This window comes from Mauremys reevesii, linkage group 15 (assembly GCF_016161935.1).
Source record: "Mauremys reevesii isolate NIE-2019 linkage group 15, ASM1616193v1, whole genome shotgun sequence".
NCBI classification, from domain to species: domain Eukaryota; kingdom Metazoa; phylum Chordata; order Testudines; family Geoemydidae; genus Mauremys; species Mauremys reevesii.
In genome coordinates, this window is record NC_052637.1 from 36,239,826 (window position 1) to 36,257,182 (window position 17,357).

The 17,357-nt window shown below is 37.4% G+C and overlaps 2 protein-coding genes across 7 annotated transcripts in view; one reads left to right on the plus strand and one right to left on the minus strand.

Annotated features, from left to right (window-relative positions):
* Positions 1-313, minus strand: part of UTP6 (UTP6 small subunit processome component) — a 40,446-nt gene extending 40,133 nt beyond the window's left edge. The window contains exon 1 of one of the 5 annotated variants that reach the window (XM_039501419.1): positions 182-313. The gene's annotated coding sequence lies outside the window, so the exon portion shown is untranslated. The remainder of the gene's footprint in view (positions 1-181) is intronic. The other 4 variants (XM_039501418.1, XM_039501421.1, XM_039501422.1 and 1 more) reach the window with 4 other exon arrangements.
* A 43-nt stretch (positions 314-356) lies between these two features.
* Positions 357-17,357, plus strand: part of SUZ12 (SUZ12 polycomb repressive complex 2 subunit) — a 51,525-nt gene continuing 34,524 nt past the window's right edge. The window contains exons 1-4 of one of the 2 annotated variants that reach the window (XM_039501416.1): positions 357-881; positions 4,140-4,186; positions 4,280-4,344; positions 12,517-12,585. In XM_039501416.1, the coding sequence (XP_039357350.1) occupies positions 575-881; positions 4,140-4,186; positions 4,280-4,344; positions 12,517-12,585 (488 nt within the window). In that variant the 5' untranslated portion in view covers positions 357-574. The remainder of the gene's footprint in view (positions 882-4,139; positions 4,187-4,279; positions 4,345-12,516; positions 12,586-17,357) is intronic. The other variant, XM_039501417.1, reaches the window with a different exon arrangement.

Here is a 17,357-nt window from a genome sequence, read left to right on the forward strand (position 1 = left end):
TGGGGCAGCTTGGGGGCTGGAGATGGGTGACCCTATCGGGCCGGGGTGAGAGCAGCGGGGGGGGGCAGAGGGGGCTGCTCTGAGGGGGCACCTCGCGGGCAGAAGGGGCTGTTACTAGCTGACGGAGAGCGAAGGCGTGAGACACCGCAGGCACTGTCGGTGACTCCCAGCGCTTACCCACCATGCCCCGCGGTTCGGAGAGCGAGGGGGAACGAGCGGCTCTTTCCCGCGAATTCAGTTCAAAGGAGGGGGAGGGGGAAAGCGCCGAGCGGCGAAGCGCACCGACCAACCAAACTCTTCCAGAACCATCTCTGCGTCACGCAGGGGCGGGACTACTTTCGGCCAATCCGTCGGTGCGGCGCCATCCGCGGAGCCAATGGGCATGCGGGGGAGGCGGGAGCGGTGTCGGCGTCGGGTTCGGCTGGTCGCACGTAGAGCTGAGGAGAACGGAGCGGAGGAGACTTAGAGGAGTTGGAGCTCGGTGCTTCCCCTCCCCCCCTCCTTACCCCGCCCGCCCCAGCCGCCCCCCTCCCTCGGTCTCGGGTCCGCCGGGGCCCGCTCTGGGGTGAGGCCCATGGCTCCTCAGAAGCACGGTGGAGGCGCGGGGCCCAGCTCGGGTTCCGCTGGCGGTGCCGCCGGAGGAGGCGGCGGAGGAGGAGGCGGCGGCGGGGGGTTCGGGGGCTCCGCGGCTGCCGCGGCTCCGGGCGGTAAATCCGGTGGTGTTCCAGGAGGCGGCGGGGGAGGAGGAGGAAGCGGTTACTCGGGAGGCTCTTCGGCCTCCTCGGCGGCTGCGGCGGCGGCGGCAGCGCTGCCCCCTGTGAAGAAGCCGAAGATGGAGCAGATCCAGGCCGACCACGAGCTCTTCCTGCAGGCCTTCGAGAGTGAGCACCGGGAGCGGCCGCGGGAAAGGAGAGGGAGGGGCTGGGGGGAAGAGGAGGCTCTGGGGGTGAGCACGGGGCGCAGGGAGGCGGCTAAAGGGGGACGTCGGGGCAAGGAAACGAGATCACACCGTGGGGTAGGGCGGGGGGCGGGAGGTGAGCCCGGGGCCGGACGTCCCGGAGGGAGGAAGGTCCGGGGGCTAGAGAGGTTTGTCGCATGGAGCGGAAGCGGGGATCGGGGGTGGCTGGGGGGCGGGTAAAGCCCGAAGTGGCCGGCGCTTCCTTCAGATTCGGGGCCCCTTTCGGGGGACGGCGCATTTGTACCCGTCCTCTACCGAAGCGCCTTCCTGGCGTTGAATTTGGCCTCTTGGAAATGGTTGAGATGGGAAGATTTCAAAGTCAATTTATTTTTCCTCTTCCCCAGCCCGAGGACGCTTCTTGGGCGGGAGGGAGGGAAGGGGTATTTGTGCTCCTTCGGTTGTTGATCTTTTTGGTGATTTTTGCGTCTCAGGCTGTTAAGGGAAGATTATGATCCTCAGTTAACTTAATTTTGCTGCTTTGTGCGAAAGAGCATTATACTGGGTTATTTTAAATCGGAAATTTAAGTCACCGCCTGCCCCCCCCCCCCCAGTGGTTCCAGGTAGGCAGAGAGTCACTTTGGATGCAGGATACAAAGCTTGGTCCGAACACCCAGTGTAATAATTAACTTTTAAATTGTGCCCTAGTATCCCAAGCCCTGCAGTCTACATGGTTTGAAGGAAAAATAAAATATTAAATCCAGAGATTGTTTTGGGATGAGCTTGTCACAACTGCAGTTATTTGTAATACATAGTAGTTATTTTAATGTTTTTTGTGTGGAGTCTTGAGTTCATTGACTAAAAATTCTTTACAACTGCTAATTAACCCCATCAATGCAGATGGAAGGAATGTAAATACTGCATTAGGTCAAGTGATGTAGGGAGGATTAAGTGACTTGCTCTGGATCACAAGTGATCAGTGGCAGGGCTCAGAATATGAATGAATGATGAATGACTTGCTCCTAGTCCTGTTCTAACTACTTGAGAAGATGGCTTTGAATTTGGGCATGTAATGAGTAAAAATAAGTAGTACTGTATAAGGTATACTTGAATGTCTAATTGTGAAATCAATTTTATAGCACTAAGTGAAAATAATTCAATAAATATTATTAGGATTTATGTATAACCTAGCAGTTGTGTATATCATAAATACTTGTGTGGATTTTCTTTTTTAAGGTAATCTAATTGAAGAGGGTAATTTATTTTTGGTTTTGACTTGACAGTATGATGAAATTGTGGAATATATGTGGTTTAATAGGTATTCTTGGAAAAGTGTCTCATAAAGTATTGTTATACTCTGTGTTTTTTTCACTCCTCACTCATTCCTTTAGGAAGTCAGAGTTTAAATTCATGAAGTCATAGTCTGTTTTTAAATGAAATATTAAATCTCTGTGACAGCACTTGGTTTTCTCATGTCTTTCTACGTGGTAGTTATTTTTTACTTTTGGGTTGTTAAGGTGTTAAAGATTCTCTTAAAAGAATGATGACCATAAAACATTTTTATTTTCTATGATACATTCTTAATCTTTTTCCTTTGGTTCAGTTTTTTAACTTGGTCCTAAGCATAGTAAAACCTTAATTATTAACTGTGACTATAATTAACACAAAATGAAATCTTTCAGTTTTTCAGTTGGGATATGCAGAATTCAGGACTGAGACTACTTAAGTAAAACTGAATTACATTTGTGAAAATTAATGAGCAGAATACTCTTTGTAGTGCACCATCCTTCTTGTTCATTTGCTATTTTCAAAATTCATCAAATCACAATATAACTTCCAGTCACTAGAACAAAATAAGTGTGTCAGGAATATAACAATAAGCAGCTAAAACTTGTACTAAAATATTGAGATGGCTCCCTTACTTTTAAAAATAATCTTGTGGGGGACACAGTAGGACACAGGAGTTGTATAGGAATTTTCCGCTCATTTCACACACTCCAGTTTGCTCTGTATTTCCCCATTTGGGTTAAATTGCTGAATATTCTTATTTCAACAAAGAATCCTGTGGCACCTTATAGACTAACAGACGTTCTGCAGCATGAGCTTTCGTGGGTGAATACCCACTTCTTCAGATGCAAGTCACTTCACCCACGAAAGCTCATGCTGCAGAACGTCTGTTAATCTATAAGGTGCCACAGGATTCTTTGTTGCTTTTACAGATCCAGACTAACACGGCTACCCCTCTTATTCTTATTTCAGTTTAAGTGGCTTATTCCTTTTTTATCTTAAACGGATTGTTAATTGAATTAACCTAAACTGAAAGAAGAGTTCTTTGTGTAGCCTCTTGAGCTGGTTTAATTAAGTTGGTTTAAAATAACACCTGTAGTTTGACTAGCATATCTTCTCATGTAGACAAGGCTTAGTCTCTAGACTGGTGGCTACCAGTCATTATATCAAAAAGAAGTTAGTATACAGCATGATTATAGAGTAATAGACCATAGATCCACTATCACCAATCAGTTATGGTAACAGCCAACTTGCTGTTGAAATGGTTGTTCATTTACTAAAGTTAACGTTTTCCCATCCTGTGGACATGAGAGCTTTCTGATATTTTTGTCCTGGCCTAAACCCATTTATATCAAGCATTTTTGTACATGTGTAAGTTTTATATGTCATTATGATTGCCACTTTAAATTAAGATACTCTTTTGGCATGTAATTATTCACAAGTGATGTCTTCATGCTTTACAGCAAAGTAAAACAATCTCAAGTTGTCTTATGCATTAATAGCAGACTAAGCTATATATCAGATATTATAGATTGGGTGGGGAGAAAACTAGCTTAGTGTCGAAGAATGCTTTGGGATTACTTTCATAATTAGCAGTTTTCTGCCTCTGCTCACCTTCTAAAGGATCTAAAGGTGCAACAGGGACTACATCTTTTGATGAAAAATCAAAGGTAGATCAGAGTTCCAATACTGTAGTTGATATATACTATAGTGTAGTAGATTAAATAAAATGTTGGTCATGTTACAGATAACAAGTGGATATTTAAACTGCTGTTAATCTGAATTATGATTTATACATTATAGTTGTCACATAGTTTTTAATAGGTACTGTTAAAGTTAAATATACATTAAGTGAAACCTGTTTAGAATTGTCTTTATATTTTCAGTGTTTGCTTGTAAGCTTAGTTTTTTTGTGGGGTATAAGAAACACCAGATAATGTGTATTTCTTTCCCATAGAACCAACACAGATATATAGATTTCTACGTACCCGGAATCTCATAGCAGTAAGTAATTGTTGATCTTAGTCTATTTCTTCACTTTGAATTTGTAGGAATCTCCAATTTAAGCATTTTAATTATTTTTCCATTTCTTTGCAGCCAATATTTTTGCACAGAACTCTCACATACATGTCCCACAGAAACTCCCGAACAAATATCAAAAGGTAATTTTATTCTGTTTGAAAGCTATTCCTGATATTTGAATGTTAACTGATTATTCTCTCCCATTGCTCCATTTCTATTTTGCACTTTAAATTGGTCTTTTCAGATGTAGTGTGAGGCATTAGGCATTTTTGAAGTTGTTAAAAGATTCACACCAGCTCAGCTTTGAAATATAGTTTGCAGGGAAAAAGTGCATGTTTATACAACAGTTCAGCACATGCTTAACTTTATGCATGGGAATATTCTCATTGTCTTCATTAGGAATACTTAAATATGCAAGTTAAGCATGTGCGGGATCTGGGCCTAAATTCTCAATGAAGTAAGTTTAAATTTCTGTTGGCAATAACCTTTGACAAGAGATAGATGGATCAAGGTTATAAAACCAATTATGCTTTATTACATGAATATAATCTAAGTTCTGACTTAGATAATCAACGTATATTTTTCTAAAGAACACTGCCAGGTTAGTTAGCTAAATGAGCATGTTGGGAATTCTGCTTAAGCTACTTATGTAGGAAAGTAAATCACGGTTACTTTTCTGTAAATTGTTTTGAAAGCTGTTTAGCTTTATTTTTGACTGTTGCACTAAAGCGTTAATTTTAACTAAGATTTTTTTAAATATAAAGGCTCTAGAACCATATCTTTTCTTTAAAATGGTTGTATTGAGTTGCATATGATTCAATACAGGGTTTCTGGATATCTGCAGTTCTATAGTTGAAGACTGAAGTGATTAGTTAATTGGATGAAAGGCACAAAATGTTTGGTGGTTATAATTACAGATTCTTTGAATTATTTCCATAGTCAAACAGCAAATCATTCACTATTCTATTGATAGTTAGCGGGCAAAAATTTTACTAGTTAATCCATTAAGATATGTTAACGTTTTGAATTGCTTGAAAAAAGTATTAGTGTGGACTGGAACATTTGTAATGGCGAGTATTTAAGGAATAGTTATAAAACATAAGAATGGCCATACTGAGTCAGACCAAAGGTCCATCTAGCCCAGTATCCGGTCTTCCGACACTGGCCAATGCCAGGTGCCCCAGAGGGAATGAACAGAACAGGTAATCATTAAGTATCCATCCCCTGTTGCCCATTCCCACCTTCTGGCAAACAGAGGCTAGGGACATCATCCCTGTCCATCCTGGTTAATAGCCATTGATGGGCTTATCCTCCATGAACTTACCTAGTTTTTTTGACCCCCGTTACAGTCTTGGCTTTCACAACATCCTCTGGCAAGGAGTCCACAGATTGACTGTGTTGTGTGAAAAAATACTTCCTTTTGTTTGTTTTATACTTACTGCCTGTTAATTTAATTTGGTGACCCCAAGTTCTTGTGTTATGGGAAGGAGTAAATAACACTTCCTTATTTACTTTCTCCACACCATGCATGCTTTTATAGATCTCTATCATATCCCCCTTTAGTTTTCTCTTTTCCAAGCTGAAAAGTCCTGGTCTTATTAATCTCTCCTCATACGTAAGCTGTTCTATACCGCTAATACTTTTTGTTGTCCTTTTCTGAACCTTTTCCAGTTCCAATATATCTTTTTTTGAGATGGGACAACCCCATCTGCATGCAGTATTCAAGATGTGGGTGTACCATGGATTTATATAAACGCCATATGATACTTTGTTTTATACTGTATCTCTTCATGATTCCTAACATTCTGTTCACTTTTTTAACTGCTGCTTCACATTGAGTGGATGTTGTATAGGCAGCAAATGGTTGTGTAGGCAATAAATAAAATTGGCAACCAATGAGGATAGATTAGATCCAACAAAAAATGTAAAGTGTAAATTCTGTGAGTAGGCTGTATTTCGCATTCTCATATTTTGTTTTAGTTAATAATCAGCATTTAATGTAATTTCCTTGCCCTTTAGGATTGTAGAGGTCATTTCCACTTATTGCCAGTGAATTGAAGATAGTGGATTTTTGTTTTTTGTTTCTCATGACAGTTACTGCAGTAGTTTGGATAGTTTATCTTGACTTTCCCCCTTAATTGTTCTGAATTGGCGCAAAGCCAGACTTTTTAAGAAATAATGTTCACTGTTTCTTCAGACTGCTTTGGGGCTAGGAGGCCAGCTCATAGTTTCAAACTGCCATTCTCCTTTTCCAGCAAGTTCTCCAATGGCTATTCAAGCAACCTGTCCTGTACCAAAGACTGCCATGTCTCAGCCCAAATCGTATTGGTATCTACTGGATATACCAAGCAAACTATACAATATGCAAAAACAGATTTCTGTTGTGAAAATTGTCATGTGTTTTCATTCTGGATAGTTAAAATGTCTCCCTTCATTACCTGAAACTTGTTGGGTTTTTTTCAGATGCCTCTTGTTTGTTGCCAAGCAACCACAAGTGGTGTTTTGCATGTACATTAAGCATTATTTGCTGCTGTCTTCCATAATGGGACATTTCAATTTCCTCAGCTGGATAAGTAATGCCCAGATTCTCTATTTGAAACAAATATTTATCTTTACTAACCTTAATGAATGGTTAAAATATACCATCTTTTAAAGTCTAGAAATCTACTTTGACAGCTGTTGTTTCCATATGTAGTGAATAGTTAGTGGTCATTTCATTTATAATAATTAAAAGTTCAGGTTTTCTGAAAGTAATCTGCTCCATTGAAATCAAGTCAGTAATTAGATGTAGGAAAAATGGAGAGGCAAAGCTGTTTAATACTGTTTACTTTGTAAAGAAAACAAATGTAATACAACTGTTGAAGTAGATTTACACGGTATTTCTGAATGTTCAAGGGAAATATTTTTTCAACTAAACAGCTAAAGATGCTTATCCACAAATGCATTTTCCCCTAAACCTTGCTTATGGGTCTCTTGTTAGACCTGATCTAAACTTAAACTTTTGCCAGCATAGCAGTGTGCATCAGGAGTGGTGACTTTTTCCCCCTTTCCTGACCAACGTAGCTATGCTGGCAAAAGCCCTAGTGTTCATGCACTTTATATCTGCAAAAAAGTCCTTTTGCCAGTATAACTTACTCCATTCAAAGAACTGGTTTAATAGAACTATTTTGCTGGTATAAATGGCATCTCTAATGTGAGGATTGCTGATATATACCTCTGCCAGTATATCAGTACTGGCAAACATGTAGGCCAGACCCTAATTGCCACTGTTTATTCAACAGGAATCTGTACAACCAATTAAGCTCTTACTGAGAGCATTATGTGCTACCTACTCTGTACATCAGACACTATGATTGCAGGTAGCAAGAAGCTTGAAAGGATTTTTTTTTTTAATGAAGGAGGGAGTGGAAAATCTCATTGACTGAGGCTTTTATGTGGGGAATTTGTATACACAGCTTGAGCATGATGAAAATTTTAGTGGATTCATTAGTTCTTGAGAAATGGTACTTATGGAAAAGCTATTATAAATCACAATGCATATATAGTAAATACTTCATTTTATCAAGTGACTTTTTATGCTTAGCAATTTTTTTATATTAAAGCCTATTAATTGCTCTGGGTATTTACAATAATATAGAATATACAATATAAAGCAACATCTGCAAGTGCATATGCTATATTTACATACCACAATAATAATCATCTCCACTCTTAATATCCCTGGTCTCTCAAATATCTCAAAAAATGCCAGACAAATTGTAACTTAAATCACTTACACCGTAGGTCATTCAGGAGGAGAGAAACTATCATGTCAGAAATGAAGTTTTCAATAAAGCTTTGCTTTGATGTAATTAAGGATCAATCCATTTTGCATTTTATTACAAGCAAAATGCAGTCTATTTTGCTTGTAATCCAGCAAAAATTAAGGTTTTGGTGGGTGGTTTTTTTTTGTTTGGTTGTTTTTTTTTACAGAACTGACTTTTCCTGTTCACTCAGGCAGTAGTTTAGACAGTGAGCATGAATTTTTCTAGTTTTCAAACTATTTTGAAGTTTTGTGGTGAGTGTTAAAAATTTACCTTTTGGGGGGAAAAAAGTACCCAAAAAGTCATACTGTTGTTGCGCATATATATATAAAATGAGATAAACTGGTATTTAATTAAATACATATTTTGTGTTTTGTAATGATTTATTTAGTGCAGAAGGGTGACCACTTATCTTACCAACTTGGACTGCCAAGTCGGTTTTGGTTAGCAGTCCTTATTATGAAAATGTTAATATTAAAGATGTTTGGAGAAACTTGTTTTTTAATATTGAGGCGCACTACCATTTTTATTCTTATCTTGTTAAATGCATGCTGCTTGACTGTGGGGGAGACACAAGATAATGTATTGCAAGCATCAGTAAATGGTGATAACATGCAAGTTTTTCAGTGTATGACAAAATCATTGCAATGACAATGACATATTTTAGTCTTCAAATATTTCAGCTGTTCTTATCATGTTATGTAATGTCCAACATGACACAAATCTAGTTCTACTCTTCTCTCACTTTCCTTTTATGGAAGTCTCTCCCATGATTAATCATTGTCTCTGTCCATCTCTGGACCCCTTCTGTTTTTTGCTCTCTTTGATAAGATTACCAGAACGGTACTTAAAATGAAGTTATATCATCAATATTATAGTGATATATGCATATGACATATTTCAAAGTTATATTCTATCCCATTTTTAAGCACCCTGATGTTTTGTTTTTTGCCTATCTCTTTGCATTGAGTGGATACTTTTTTTCCTGAGTTCTATAATTTAAAATCTAACGAGTTAAGAGTTTAGATAATTTTAAATATGCACTACATTGCATTTCATTTATCATATTGCTTCTTCACCAGCTTTGTTTAATCTCTCAGAATTACCAGAGTAGTCAATGCAAGAGAAAAATGTACTTTTGTCAAATGCAAATGTTGCTACTTCACTATTTAAATTTTTCCCCATCTTTAATAAATACACTAAACATCAGTCCTAGTACAGCTACCTGGGGCATCTCATTATTAACCTTCTGATGTCTTGAAAATTGACCATTTATTCCTTTGCTTTGTCACTTATGTCATTGATTAAAAAAATGGCTAACTTGGCTCTTGAGCCATGATTGCTAAAACTTTGTCTAGGGTGAGGAATAGCCCTCATTGAACAATTGGTATTGGCTTGTACCAGTGTAGACAAGGGCATTCTCACTGCTTGAAATCCCAATTACAAGTAGGGGTAAATCTTGATTGTATGTAAACCTTGCATGCCCTTGTCCACATTTGAGTTAGTAATGGTGCTGCTTCACTGATTGCCAAACAGGGACTATTTCCAAGTGTAGTCAAGGCCTTAGTTTTCTTAATAGATTCTGTCAAAGGCTTCTTGGAAATCGAAATAAATTTACTGATTCTCCTTATCCAGTATTTTGTTGATATGCTAAAGAATTATAGTACACTGGAGAGAGAGAATTTTCATTTATAGTAGTTATGCTATTTTGTCCTTATGTTCACCTAGGTGTTCAGTAATAAAAGTAATTACTACTTTATCTGGTATTATGTAAGGTCACTGGATTGTAATTCCGGATAATCTCTAGGACCATTCTAAAGATTGTACATGTGCTATTCTTCAGAATAGTAGCTGATTTTAATTATTACAAGTTAAGGTATGCTTAAGTAACACACATGCCAAATCTGATTACTTTTAATTTCTTCCCTCTTGGTTTCAAGATTGTGGGTTTTTTTAACTAATTCCTCTTTTAAAAAAACAAGAAAACCCTCTCTCTTCCCCCCAAAGCTTAATATATCAGTGCTAGTTTTGGTAATCTCTCACCTGAGAATGTGGTGACTATTACTTAGTAAGTATAGTTGAATCACTGTTGAAAAAAGTTGCTTTTGTTACCGAGCCTTAGTTTGAGAGGACCATCTCCTGTTTCATGGTCTAGAATTAATTATTCCAAAAAAATAGTGGTTTGCTTTTCTAACCAATGTCACCAGCGTGAGAGAGAGTCAGTTTGTATGTGGAGAGTTGCTTGACCAATATTATCACTTTGTTGTGGTTTTGCTAGTAATATGAATCTATTTTTAGCTAAACAATCACTCAGATAAGTGAGCAGCTTAACATAAATCAAAACTTGAGCAACTGAAATTTTGTAGAAGCTGGAACTTCATATAAAGTGTTAAATAGCTTTATTTCTGGCAACATTGTAATATGACACTGCCAATGTAGAGCTTCTTAATAAATTAATTGAATTGCAGCTAAATTTGTAAATGTTTCAGAAAGGCAACTGGAGAAAGAATGGAAGTATGAGATGAGAAATTTGCAGTGGAGTAGGATAAACTATGCTAAAGTTAATAAAAGGCTTATATTGAGATAGCAGCATTAAACCATACTTGCAAGTTATCAAAATAAAAATTATGGATGTGAAGGCAACTTTCAGGGTATTTGTACTCTTATCCGTATAGTAAATATTGCATTTGGCCCCGTTGGTGGTACATTTTGAAATAGCAGGCTTTTATTTTTTTTTAATGCTATTTGAATGTCAGTAAGACTTGAATAAAGTAGTTATAGTTAATTTAAGAATCAAAATAACAGTTTGATAAGCTGCCAAGTCACACTTACCTTTTAATTAATGTTTTGGTCTCCCTTCTTCACATTACGTTTTAAATATACAAATATCTAAATATTGGTGACCATTTAGTCAGTGAAATGTCAGCAAAACAAGACTGCCAGAAATGCAAGTATTGCCTTTTCCAAATCTAAATGTGGAAAATCTTGTTGGTGTGAGGTTACATTGGTGTAACCTATAGCATTGAAGGGAATATTGTTTGTGACTTTGGGGATGATGATTCAATCAGTTTACACACCAGTCTTTTTTATAAAGGCATCTCTATTGTGCATCAGTTTAGAGCTAGAAAGTGCTCATTTAATTGCTTTAAAATGACTTTCTGGTTTTATACCCTGATCTCTTGTTGCTTAGGCCTTATCTAGGCTTTTGCCATAAATATCCCACTGTTGATAACCACCTGGTCAGCTTCTTTGGTGGTTGCAGTGGAAGGGCATGAGTGCAGACATACCAATAAGATTTACTTGGAGCTCTAACTATTGTGCCATGTAGACTTGTTCTGAACAGAGTTACACAACTTGGTAGTTAATATGGTATCTGCTGGAAGCCCTGTCTGGACTGTTGGTTTGACCATGGGCTTCTGCCCCCCCCCCCCCCAAAAAAAAAAAAAAAAAACCCGTGTGTAGACAAACCTTTCATGTTCACTACCTGTTTTATGGTAAGAGACCATGTATCGGGCAGAAAAACATTCCTTTTCTTCTCTTCATCTGTTTTGCTTAGACTAGGAAGAGAAATGCAAGGCGGGGCTGCACTTGCTGTTAGTGTGTGGATAAGTGCATTTATCCTGAGAGTCTAGTACTAGTCAATCTAAAGAACCTTGCTGGAATCCAGGATGGAACTTCAGTCTTCCTATTAAAGAGGATTGGAAGACTACTTCTGAAAAATTTTGAATAATCAATGCCTAGGAATGTTGTTTACAGCTTAATGCCCATTGCTGAATACTGTATCATATAAGATAGAAAAGGATGAATAAGCTGATGTTAATACCTTACAGGGGAAAAAATGGAATGTGATTATTCCTTAAGCTGTAAACTCATTTTCCTCTGAAAAATATTCCTACAACTGGTCCGTTAGTGAATGTCACTTTTATATTATGTTCATTAATTCACCATGCTGAGGAAAGAAATAATCTTTCAAGAATTAAATATAAATAGACCCACTTCTGCCACATAGTAACCATATTTCTAATCCTTGTATATGATTGATTTGGGACAACCTGAGAGAAAATGTTTGTTGATAGTTGGCATGGCAATCAGTGTAAGGAGGTTGATTTTTTTCTAAATAATATTAAATGTCATTTTTAGTAAAACATATTTGTACCAAAGTTTCAATGGACTCCTATCTAGCTGTCTTGTTGATATTGAAGAGTGTCTTAGCATTAAATTGTGTTGCTCTACAAAATTCTATAATTTCAATTTCTGATAGTTTAGTAATTAGTCCTGTGATTATGATACTGAGGTGCAGCTTTTCAAGCGGTTGTCTTTGACTTCTTGGGCCTCTTTTTAGGAGGGAGAAATTAGAACAGCAGGTTAAACCAGTATTTTAAGAAGCGGATGTGTATACTGAAATTTGTTCAATAGAATCAGAATTTTTATTTCAGTTAATATTGTATATAAAGGAAATACCTCTAAAATGAAAATTACCTACTATTCATGCCTTTTATTTTTCCACAGGAAAACGTTCAAAGTAGATGACATGTTATCAAAAGTAGAGAAAATGAAGGGAGAGCAAGAGTCTCACAGGTATTACCTGCTCATATTTTTATCAATAAGTCATGTATGGCTGTCAATGAGGGAACAGGATAAAAGGGAGTGATTATTACAAGGTACAGTACCCTGCCACCTGAGTGCAGTGTCGCCTCCAATTAATATTTGATATATATGTACTCTAATAGTTTGAGTACTTGCAAAATATAAGAAATTGAGAGCATAAAAGACAAGGTTACAAAGGATCTGGCTTTCTGTTGGGATAGACTTTCCAGTATTGCTACTGTTCATATTTCAAGCACCTTAAGCATCTTTGTTAGCTTTTAAAAAATTAAAACTTGCGCTTAACTGAGTTGCAGTGTCAGCAACTGATCCATGAAAATTATATTTAAGCAGTGGAGAAGATTTTCATGGTCTTTATTTAGTAAGATTCTGACTGTAATATTCTCATTTTTCATGTGATTAGTTTCTGCTCTGCTTGCTGCTTTCACAGGTTCCTTTATTCCTGGTCTTTACGAAAAGAAAATAAATTTTTCATTGAATTAATTTAACAACTTTTTAAATATCGAAGTGCCTGTATTTTAGAACTCTGTAATTTACTTTTACAGTGCTCTTAATAAAAGAAACTTATTTTCTAGGGCTGTGGGGAAAAAAAGCAATCAAAACGATTAATCGCACGATCAAACCATAATAGAATGCCGTTAATTTAAATATTTGTGGATGTTTTCTACATTTTCAAATATATTGCTTTCAATTACAACACAGAATACAAAGTGTACAGTGCTTACTTTATATTTATATTTATTTTTTATTACAAATATTTGCATTGTAAAAACAAATATTTTTTTCAATTCCCCGATTGGAAGTACTCTAGTGCATTGTCTTTCTCATGAAAGTTGAATTTACAAATGTAGAATTATGTGTAAAAAATAAATAAATAAATAAATAAAAACCTGAATTCAGAAATAAAACAATCTAAAACTTACCGGCCTACAGGTCCACTCAGTCCTAGTGCTTGTTCAGCCAATTGCTCAGACAAACAAGTTTGGTTACATTTGCAGGCGATAATGCTGCCTGCTTCTTGTTTACAATGTCACCTGAAAGTGAGAACAGGAGTTCACATGGCACTGTTGTAGCCACTGTCACAAGATATTTACATGCGAAATGTGCTAAAGATTCATATGTCCCTTCATGCTTCAGCCACCATTCCAGAGGACATGCGTCCATGCTGATGACAGGTTCTGCTCGCTAACAATCCAAAGCAGTAGAGACATCATCTGAGTCAGATGTCACCAGCAGAAGGTTGATTTTCTTTTTTGGTGATTCTTTTTTGGATTCTATAGTTTCTGTATTGGAGTGTTGCTCTTTTAAGACTTCTGAAAGCATGCTCCACACCTCATCCCTTCAGATTCTTAAACCTTGGGTCGAGTGCTGTAGCTATCTTTTTAGAAATGTCACATTGGTACCTTCTTTACGTTTTGTCAAATCTGCAGTGAAAGTGTTTTTAAAATGAATAATGTGTCCTGGGTCATCATCCAAGACTGCTGTAACATGAAATATATGGCAGAATGTGGGTAAAATAAAGCAGGAGACATACAATTCTCCCCCAAACAGTTCAGTCACAATTTTAATTAACGCATTTTTTTTTTGATGAGTGTCATGAGCATGAAAGCATGTCCTCTGGAATGGTGGCCAAATCATGAAGGGGTATATGAATGTTTAGCATATCTGGCACGTAAAGACATTACAATGCCGGTTACAAAAGTGCCATGCGGACGCCTGTTCTCACTTTCAGGTGACATTGTAAATAATAAGCAGGCAGCGTTATGTCCCAAAAATGTAAATAAGTTTGTTTGTCTTTGCAGTTGGCTGAATAAGAAGTAGGACTATGTGGACTTGGAAGCTCTAAAGTTTGACATTGTTTTGGTTTTTAGTGCAGTTATATAACAAAAAAAATCTACATTTGTAAGTTGCACTTTCACGATAAAGAGATTGCACTCAGTACTTGTATGAGGTGAACTGCAAAATACTATTTTATCATTTTTAGAGCAAATAATAAAAAAATATAAACTGAGAACTGTACACTTTGTATTCGGTGTTGTAATTGAAATCAATATATTTGAAAATGTAGAAAAACATCCAAAAATATTTAATACATTTCACTTGGTATTCTTTCACTTAACAGTGTGATTAAAACTGCAATTATTCATGATTAACTTTTTAGAGTTAATCGCGTGAGTTAACTGCGATTAATCGACAGCCCTGTTAATTTCATTACCTTTAATGGCCTTTTCTTATTCTATTATGGTGCTCATTGTAGTGAAAGCTGTTCATTAAAGATTGCAAGATTTCCACCATAACCCTCTATTCTCATCTTCTATGGGGGTGGGGGTGGGGGAGAAAACCTCCTTTGGTCTGAGGCTTTCTGTGTTTGATCTGAGCCCTCATAGGTCCATTTTTTTAAATTTTATATGCTTCCCTCAGCAGTGCTTGAACTGTGGGGGGCGGGGGGCTTTTCTTTAAAGAAGCATTTAAAAAAAATTTTATGCAGAGAAGAAGAAGAAGAAAAGGCTGATCTTAAACTGAACATCATATTTGACTTGCTCAGTGGGAATTGTTGCTGTGCATTTGGAAAAAAAATGGTATTAAGCAATGAAATGGTGGGTTTAATGAATGCATAGCTAAATTTAGTAAGTTTTGCAGTTTGCCATTGTGGAAGTAAGCAAACAGGTGAGTTTAAAATGTGTTATGAAAAGCATACTTGTGTAGATTCATGTAGGTGGAACTAAAAGTTTCTAAAGAGTTTAAAGGTTTGAATCTAATTTTTTTTTTTAAAGCATTTAGATCCTTTAGAGCAGTGGTGGCCAGGATGGTAATCCACTGGCAGGCTGCAAGACAGTTTGTTTACATTCACCATCCTCAGGCAGAGCTGCCTACAGCTCCCAGTGTCCGAGGTTTGCTGTTCCCAGCCAATGGGAGCTGCGGGAAGTGGCAGCCAGCATGTCTCTGCATCCCACGCTGCTTCCTGCAGCTCCTATTGGCCGGGAATGGCGAACAGTAGCCGCTGGGAGCTGTGGGCAGCCGTGCCTGCGGACGGTCAGTTTAAACAAACTGTCTTGCAGCCTGCCAGTGGATTACCATCCTGGGCCACAGGTTGCCCGCCACTGCTTTAAAGTATTAGCTTTATTTTGTTTCCATTTTGATCTTGTACAGCAGACAGTTAAAATAGAGTAAGGTATGCATCTTCCTGCTCCAATATAAGTATTTGAGATGTCAGCTCTTACTTGGCAAGGTTTGACATCATAATTGGAAAACTTCAAAGTTCAACATAGCAAATCTAAAACTTGGAGTGACACACTTCTGCTTATTTTGACATTGTGATGGTTGTAGAAAAACAGATATTCAGGTAACTAGTATGTTGTCTCCATAAACCACAAACAGTTATTGACATAATGGCCAACAGTGGGCCAAAGGTTTCTGAAACAGCGATGCATATGGTCTCTGAAACCATAATTTTGGTTTTCTATATCCAATTAATAGCTTAATTGATTTCCAAAGAAGTGTATCTGGACTGACTTTATAACAAATTACAGTGCAAATCAACTTTAAACAGCTCAGGTATAAAACATTGGAAACTTTAAGAAAATGAAAGTGTCTCTTAAATAGCTAAAAATAGTTGCACATCCTATACCTATCCTGAGCAACTTACTGTAATTTTATAGCTATAATCCTGTTTTTATAAAGCTGCTTTCTGCTGTACTGAAAGACTCAGACTTGAGAGGGAGAGTGAAACTGACTGCTTGCAGAGAACTCTCAAATGCAAAAAGTAAACAATTTAAAAATATCTCATCGCTCAATTAGTGTTTTGTGACAGTAGCTGATAAAAGAAATCACACTTTCTTGAAAGTAAGTTGATATCTGTCCCATTAACTGTCAGCATTTTGGAATGTGTGCAATATATACTTCACTTGAATTTGACTTGTATAGGTGAACTGAAAATAAAAATCCCCAAATCAGTAATTCATGCAGACTTGTATTTTAATTTAGTTTCCTATGTTTACTTTCCATACCAGATTGGAAGGGTTGGATTCCCTTTCATCTGTTAATATTGCAGACATCTAACATATGTAATAAACACTGCTCCTTTCATTAAGTATCTGATGTCTCAGTAATTACAATTGCACTTAATAGTTTCAGTTGCAGACCCCTAAAGATTTTGCTGGTGATTATACTTTTTGTTTCCAGCAGTATTCTGAGATTGGTGACATTGTGACCATTTTGCTACTATTAAGCATTTGGTGCACTGTACTCTAATGAACAAGATTTGTAGTAGAGGCTTAACAGTTTTATTTGATGGATATCATAAGTACAGAAAACTTCACCATACTCTGTCAATCCAAAAATATTAAATCTGTATTCATTAATAGAGTAAATGAATAACATATAAGCGGTTGGTAGAAACTGATGGGAAGACACTAAAGTATACATTGTACTTCTGAGGTTTTAGGTGCAATTCCAGTGAATGAAAATTAGAATTTCTTCCCTATCCTAAATAAGATATTGAGCTACCTTAGTATTTTAGGAAGGAATATGGTGGAATTTCATTAACCCTGTTTATGACTGTCCACAGTAATTATTTTGCTATGGGGTATGGTGTATCCTGATGAACAAGTCACATTTAGTTCTTCATGCTGGTTTTATATTCTTCTTCAGTGCAAAAACTATTGATAATCAACTAAAACATTTCTATAGGTTGTGTTTAATTTATGAAATGTTATGCTTTCTATAAATTATGGAACGGAGCCAGA